The 8,154-nt window shown below is 45.5% G+C and overlaps 1 protein-coding gene across 1 annotated transcript; it reads right to left on the bottom strand.

Annotated features, from left to right (window-relative positions):
• Positions 1-4,473: 4,473 nt before the first annotated feature.
• Positions 4,474-7,640, bottom strand: LOC138788060 (protein phosphatase 1 regulatory subunit 3C-like). Its single transcript, XM_069965582.1, has 2 exons — positions 7,363-7,640; positions 4,474-5,912 (listed from the first exon to the last, which is right to left on the bottom strand). The coding sequence occupies exons 1-2, from the start codon at positions 7,586-7,588 to the stop codon at positions 5,218-5,220; spliced, it is 921 nt and encodes a 306-aa protein (XP_069821683.1). The 5' UTR covers positions 7,589-7,640; the 3' UTR covers positions 4,474-5,217.
• Positions 7,641-8,154: the final 514 nt, after the last annotated feature.

Below are 8,154 nucleotides of genomic sequence, written 5' to 3'. Positions count from 1 at the left end.
CTAGAAGGTATCTACCTCCAGCAAACTTATCCACCAGTTCGCTCTCTCTACGGGCTCTCTCTACGGGCGACGCTCTCTCTACGGGCGACGCTCTCCAGTGTTACCCTTTCCGTTATTCGGCTATTCTGATTGGATGCCACCTTACATACCCCCGGCCCGTCATTGGCCAACGAGTAACACATGACCTAACACTTCAGGGAACTACATGGCGTCCTGCCGGCTATCCCGTACCACTACCGCGGCGATCATCTGTCATGTTCATGGACTCTTTGAGAAATATATATATTTACATTATTCCAATTCATATGTACTACTATACCTATAAAGCTTATGCTATTTATATTTATTCTATTGTTTGCATTGTTATGTCCATAAAGAGGGGGAAAAAAAAAAAAAAAAAAAAGCTAATTAGGGGCGGGATTGGCGCCCTTTTTCGTGCATTTAAAACGATTCCTGTACCTTTACTGTTATGCACTTTATTTTTGAGAAAGGAGACCTAATAGTCTCCGAAACGCGTCATAGTTGTGCTTTTAAGAATAAACCTATTGTCTTACTACATCCGGCTACCTTTGGATAATTTTGGCAGCGCTGGTAATATATACCCCTGCGTTTTTATTTTTATCTCTTACCTATACTTGTCCTCACGGGCCCCTCCACCTGGGAGTAACCCGTTTTTGGGTATCATCAGCTTCAGCAGCCATTATCCTAGCCACCACATACCTCGGACCTTTCACAGGACCCCCAGTACCCCCACGGACAGTGAGGGGTGATACGCACAAAGCCCAAGGGGCAACAAGGTGAGCAACCTTCTACCTCTCAATCATCCTATATATTTGTCAGTATTACACGAAGCGCCGGGCCTTTTTTCCTTTTCTTTTATTCCAGGTTTGACAGCTGCAATGAAGTGCTTAACGGGACCCGCACCGGCTAATAGAGGCACTGCCCGGCTGGAGATTGCAGCCGGGATCGGTGCCGCTCTGAGCACCCCCTGCGGCACCATGACGTACCAGGTACGTCATGGGTCGCTAAGGGGTTAAATAGGCAGATAGGGGGAGATTTATCAAACATGGTGTAAAGTAGAACTGGCTCAGTAGAACCCCTTCCACACTGGGTAGATGTCAACTGTAGGTAGGTTATCCCCCAGTACGAGGAGGTTCTACCTCCTCTACTCTCTAGGGCTCCACTTTCTCCATTTGCCGTCTTCAGTAGCCAAGAGGATGATGGGAGCAAGTTGCGGGCAAAGACCAGTAGCTGCCAAATGTTACCAATTTTATGGTGACATTGTGTGTGGGCGTGGTTTCACCTACACGCAATGCCTGCAGTGACTGCAACGTGTTCCCGCCCCCTTTTCATCTACAGAAGTTATCAGCACAGATAGAGGGAAGAAGCGGAGAGCCAGAGAGAGAGGAGAACAGGAGAGGTAGAAGCTTTTCTGATCTCCGGAAAACCCCTTTAATGCCCCCATTAGAAATAGCCTACACTTCTTACAAGGATCCCAAACAGAAGACCCCCTCTCTATGAAATAAAGGTTTCCTAGAGTGCATTTAGTATATTTTTAAACTAGACAATCCCTTTAATTTTTGCAGATACACAGTATGATAGATGTGGTCAACAGTGGTGTGTATGGAAGTGGAAGAGACCAGGCTAGAGGCAGTATGGCATATATAAGCAGGGGGTAGAGGCGGGCGATTACATAACAGCAGGTGGTCCCCAGTACAGCTGCACCCCCAGGGGTAATATACCAGGTCTGTCCAGTTCTCACCACTACACTGGCTATTAGCACAGGGTGTTGCAGCCCTTCCTGTCCGATCACTTCCTCTTGCCTTTGGCTGCATCCTGTGAATCTTCTCGTTTTAGTTAGTTGGCTTTCATCCTGAACTTGACAAGGAAAGGCCTGGTCAGGACGTATTGAAGACAATGCATTTATTTCTGTAACGCAGCCTCGTGTTGCCTGACCACAGATCTGATGGGTAACTGCAGTATAAATAACATACAAGTCATATCATAAGAAGCACGGTCGGCCCAGAACTTGCAGCCGTATTAGGCCTCATACACACACGCTCAGTAGTTTCTGGTATGTATATTCTTTCCGCTATCAATATTCGCAATCCATTAAAAATACAAATTGTGCATCTCTATTGCATCCGCACTCTGTTGAGGATCTGTACTAGTTTAATAAAGTTGATCAGTAGAGATGAGCGAATATACAGTAAGCACAAAGCGCTTCGATTCCTCCCTATCTGTATTCCGCTCATCGGGCTGCGGCGCTTTGAAGTGCGCTCCGCTCCGTACCGCTCCTTCCCAGGTGCTGGAAAAAAGATGGATCCCATCCTGGGAAACTGGGAGAAGATTCGCAGGATGGGATCCATCTTTTTCCAGCACCTGGGAAGGAGCGGCACGGAGCGGAGCGCACTTCAAGGCGCCGCAGCCCGATGAGCGGAATACAGATAGGGACGCTTTGTCCTTACTGTATATTCGCTCATCTCTATTGATCAGGTTAAAAATATAAGTAACCAGTTTGCCCATAGCAGATCCCTATTTTGTTTGCAGACAATACAGATGCCAAAAGGTTACAATCCATATAAAAAAAAAAATAGTGGATCCCATTGATTTATGGGAGAATCTGAGACGGATCTGCACTAGGACATTTTTTCAGATTAGATTGCCTATTTGTAATCTATAGATCATGTGAATAGCCCAATAGACATCAATGGGCATAATTGCAAATCTGTTATTCTAGGATGAGTACATAAGGCACTTCCCACCAACACTAATTAGGGGCAAGTGACTTTTTACTAAAGGATCTGGGGATACAGTTTGCTGGGTGGGTCCCTTTAAAACTGGGGTGGTCACTTGGATGATTATAATGTAATTTGCATGCCACATTATATTGATGCATATTGTAATTCATGGGAGGATGGCCAAATGATACATAATCAAAGTAGGCAAAGCTTTCAACCCCCGCTGTGCCATAAATTGTAATGTAGCATGACAGTGGTTATAATCTAGGCAAGGCTGTACAAAAGGTACATTAGTAATCCTTTCAATCACCCTTATGTAGATTACAAGTTACTATGAGCTTGGTGGGGGGCCAGGCCCATGACCTACTTTGTGAGTTGTGATGTGGCTTGTTATTTGGGCACATGCATTGGGGGGTGGACTCCCCAGGGCCTGAATACAAGAGCATGGAATACATGATGCAGGACAGGCCGAGGCTCCCATGCCCCCACCCATTGCCATTGTCAGCAGACATTCCCCTCTGCCGCTTTAAAAAAGGTAACTTGTCATCACTTTGATTTCAGCATCTGAGCTGTCCTCACTGGCTTCTCCACAACCCACCGGCCTAGATTGGGAACTCTACCTGTTTGTGTATACAAAGATCTATTAAGAATGCTAGGGTCCACCCCAAAGACTTGTGGCTCAAGCAGCATGCAGGTTCCCTTTAAATTCTAGATTAAGACTTTACTTTCTCATTGTATATTATTACTTGCAGTATACTACAATAGACTCCCGTAAGACAGACATCTGGTACAGTTGATAGAGCATGTAAAAAAAAAAACTAAATAAACCACGGGCCCTGTCCATGTATACAAAAATTCATAGCTTTCATTTCTAGATGTTAGGACAGTCTACTAGACACTGATGGACCAGGGATTTCATAGAAAAGGGAAGGGTCTTTGGGATGCAAGATGCCCTTTCTTGCAGAAATTTATTGATGATCAATTCTGGACTCTATATAGAGTAGTCAAGGTTCACAGGGTGCAAGATGCCATAGGAGGCAGCACTAAGGATGTTGTCAGGAATGTTTAAGGCAAGATTTCACATAACCTGCACTGCTAAACACTACTCCTACTCATAGGAACCAGTGGAATTCCATCAGCACAGACTTGTAAAGTGCAATGTCATCGGGGGAGGGGAGCGTTACCTGATTTAACCATCCACTTAGTTTCCATGTAGGGATCAGGTTACAGATAACTGTGCTGCTAAAAATTTACAAGGTTGTAGCTCCAAGTTTCACTGCAAAACCTATTTAGCAATCTTAAAGCTATGTTCCCACTATGGAATTTCCAAAGTGGATTCCACCAGACGGCCTCCATTTTGAGTTCTGCCCAATCAATAGACTGATATTTGCCAGCGAATTCCATCTATGGAACAGGCAGAACTTTAAGCGGAGGCCAACCCGTGGAATCCACTTGAAGTCTCTGCGGAAATTCTGTAGTGTGCATGTACCCTTAAGGAACATAGCGGGGAAAGGCAGTCATCTCGGTATAATCATGGCTGTAAATGATCACGATTACTCGTGACTGGGCTTATTACATTAGAAATCATTCACAGCCATGAACTTAGCCTAATATTGCATTCACAAGAACAAAGTCTTATGGTCTATCTATCTATCTATACCATGTGAATAGGGCCAAATGCTTATGTACTTGGGAAGAGGACTGTGAAAAAAAAGGCACAAAGAACTGAGTATTTGTCAAAGTTTATTGAATCTGCAGTAAAACCAGCATAAAACATTGCCCATGGGCAGCTTCACCAAATACATGATCTTACAGAAGACTTCACATTATGTTTCATAGATTTACACCCATCGCAATCAGAACGTGTGTAGAAGTGTAGGAACTGAGTCAGGTTTGTAACCAGAGATGTGCAAAACTACAGGACGAATCTGAATCTAGAAGGTTCTGCTTACCAAAACGAGTCACTAGAAAGCAGAACCCCTATTAAATCCACTGCGAGGGATTGGTACTGTAGTTTGGCTCATCACAAATGCATTCACCTCTGTGATCATTGTGGTTTGATGTAATACAAATACATCCTATACAGTGGTGGTCATGGATTCTGGACGGCACTAGGTCTTTGGACTGTGTACCGCCACTATTGCAATGTCCCGTCTATGCCAAGTGTTCAATGCCCTTGTGGTTTTATAGTGCAGCTCCGTGAAGGAGGCCTGGCTGCTCAGTCACTTTAGTGGCTTGCTGGATTCCTGGATGTTAAAGCCCCCAGCGAGCACAGATTACATGCATATAAATAGCACAATACTGCTTGGCAACCACACCATGACACTCCACCTATAGTAGTATACAGTCATCTATTCTACAACCATATCTGGAGAAAGTTTCAACGTCCCGGACGTCCTCTTGATCTACAAAAGGGACGAGTTATTGTTCCAGCGTGCCAGCACTTTTACAGTCTCCGGTTTCCAATAGATCCGTTTCACCAATAAGCGATATGTGTATAGCTGCGGTTTTCCAGCTCCTTGTTCAAGGTGTAATTCTTGCCGGTGTTATTATCCCAGTATTCTGTGCCCTGGCACCAAAAACAAATACAGAATTCAGCCCGCTGAGTGCTTGGGGGTAGTGGAAGTCTGAAAGAGAAGGTGTCCGTGTCCCCTCCTCCATAGGGATCGCGTAGATATGAGCAAGGGAGGTCGTAGTGACTCTTCCAATTGTCGTAGGTGACACGAAGAGTTACCCGTTTCTCAAAGCCAATATTGCGCACTCGCACCGTACCGGCCACCGCCGCCCCCTGGATGGCGCATTGCTCCAGACAGACCTGCTGCTGCGTCAGCCTGGCCCGGAAACTGGAATAGTCTTGAGTTGGAGGCTCAAAGCCCAAAGTGTATATAGGGTTAGAAAATGGCCGCAGAGCTCTCAATGATGCCAAGGCAAGCACCAGTGGATCTTCGTCAAAGAGCGACCGAGAGAAGTGACGTACCGTGGTAAGTGCCAGACCGAGTGCATCGGCAAAGACTACGGCCTTCTTGCGTGGGTCCGGAGGGCGAGGAGTTGGTGCTAGGCAAGGTCGGAGAGACTTTGCTGTAGGGAGACGCAAGTGGTGTGGAGGAGGGGGGCTGAGACACAAGCACATTGAGAAGTCACCAGGCATTGTGAGAGAAGTAGTGAGGAACCCTAGGACAAAAGGAGGACAGACGGGTTAATGACCGCTGTAAATGAAGAAACCCCCCAATACACAGGGGAAAGAAAAAAAAAAAAAAGATCTAGACTAAATATCCATTATTCTTTATCTTACTACTCACTGGTATTGCCCAAAACCAGGCATATGGGTTGAGTGCTACATGCCGATCATGGAAATATAGCAAAGGGATCTTCAGGGAGACCATCAGCATGCAGGACGTGGCCGGTTACAGCCGGTTCCAAGCAAGTAGTAAAACAAGTTGCAGACTTTGAATAAGGGTACAAACACACACACACCGTATATGCAGCAGATTAGATCTAAATAACTGAACACCGCATCAAATCTGCTGCAGATCGGCTGCGTATACGGTGTGTGTTTGTACCCTTAGGCTGGGTTTACACTGGATTTTTGCAACCCATTTTTGGAAAAAGCAGATAGAAAAACGGCTGTATTTGTGCGCATCTATTTTTCCATTGACTTCCATTACAAAAAAAAAACAAGGATTAACGTTTTTTTTTTTTACACAAAAACAGCTGACCTTATTCTTGTGTACTTAAGGGTGTGTTCACACATACAGGATCTGCAGCAGATTTGGTGGCCCAGATTTGAAACCGTAGATTTGCTTTGAATCGGCAACTTCAAATCTGCTGCGGATCCTGTACATGTGAACGCACCCTTTTATAAGTCAATGGAAAAAACTATGCATACAAATGCATCTGTTTTTCCATTCTTTTTTTGTAAAAATAGATAAAACAAAATGTGCAAACATGGTTAACTACATTTTTGTATGATTAAAACACAGAAAATCCTTTATAATGGAAGTCAATTGAAAAAAACTGAAGACATCTATTTTTTTGCATGTTTTTTCATCCTTTTTCCATTAAATGGACTTCAAAAACAGTATGAACCCATTCTAGGATCTGTGCAGTAATGTTAGGTACCCCATAACACTATCCATAAGGCTTTGGCTGTAGGGGAATGCTGGGAGTTGTAGTTTTACAACAACCACAGGATAGGGAACATGCTACAATAAAACCCTGCCTCTTATCTTATAGCTCTTACAAAACTACAACTCCCAGCATGCCCAGAGGTAGGGTATATAAAAGTGTTCCCAAACCTGAAGCTCCCCAGTTGTTACACAATATCCCAGAGCATACTGGGAGTTGTAGTTGTGCACGAGCCTTACAGTCCCCTATAGACACATAGCACATCGTGCAATACATCTGTGCTGCCATAAGGGGGCGCTGCACAAGCACTGCCCACCATCTAACCCCCTGCAGACTATTGCACTATTGTCAGGTTTTGCAATTATTAAAAGTGCTAAAGCAGCTACACAATCCCAGCAAATTCTCTGCAATCTGTAGGAGATGGAACGTGTAACTTATTACCATGGATCAATATAGAGAATAATCGATAGGAAGCAATTACAGACTGGTAACTCACCTATTGATAGTGAGGAGAGGAATGGCTTTGTGATCCGGTTGCTGTGGGCAGGGGCTATGCCGGGGGAGGGAGGGATGGTCCGGGGACTGGCAGCGCTGACTACCGTGAGACAGTTACAGACACGAAGCCCGAGCGGCGGCAGTTCCCCTCTGTCTCCCACCGGCGCCCTGCGCCAACTAAGCGGCCGCTTCTCAGTACACCGGCTAAAGATTGTCTGTTGTATCATGTGACCTAGAGGCTTGCAACCAATCACAACAGACTACCTATTCAATCAGCCAATAGGAAGCTGGAGGGGCGGGGCTACAGAGATCAACCACCTGGGCTCACTGCTGGTTCACGCCGCGGTCCTGCGTCATCCGAGTGATCTCCACGTGTCCGCCCGGTGTGATCTCTGCTGCCAGTAATCTCCGCCAGCCGGGAGAGTGATCCCACACGTTCCTGCACGGTGTCTGAAGCGATCATGTGCAATCCTTTAGGGTCAGTTCACACCCTGCGGTTTTGTTGCAGAAATGTTCCGGGGCTGAGAATGGGTGACTGGGGCGCATTCTATAGCACGTGCCTGGAGTTCTGTGAGATTCATACAGATCAATGGGACAGGCAAAAAAAAAAATGCCTATCACTGTCTGTTCACACTGTGCAGGTTTTGCTGCTGAAAAGTCTCTTCATTGCCCATGGATTGTAGATGGAGAACCAAAGCTGCTGGGTGTGAACTGACCCTTAAAGGGATCGTCTAAGGGCGGATTCAGATTGTAGAAATTTCTGCTAATCCCCTGTGCTGCTGGTCTTGCTGCT

This window comes from Dendropsophus ebraccatus, chromosome 1 (assembly GCF_027789765.1).
Source record: "Dendropsophus ebraccatus isolate aDenEbr1 chromosome 1, aDenEbr1.pat, whole genome shotgun sequence".
NCBI lineage: Eukaryota > Metazoa > Chordata > Amphibia > Anura > Hylidae > Dendropsophus > Dendropsophus ebraccatus.
Note: the sequence above shows the minus strand (reverse complement) of the source record. Positions and strands in the feature narration are given on the sequence as shown.

Excerpts from the sequence above, each read along its gene's own strand:
- LOC138788060 (XM_069965582.1), bottom strand. The coding sequence starts at position 7,588 with ATGATACAACAGACAATCTTTAGCCGGTGTACTGAGAAGCGGCCGCTT. Across the intron at positions 5,913-7,362 it reads CCTCTCCTCACTATCAATAG|GGTTCCTCACTACTTCTCTC; the intron begins GTGAGTTACCAG and ends CTTTTGTCCTAG.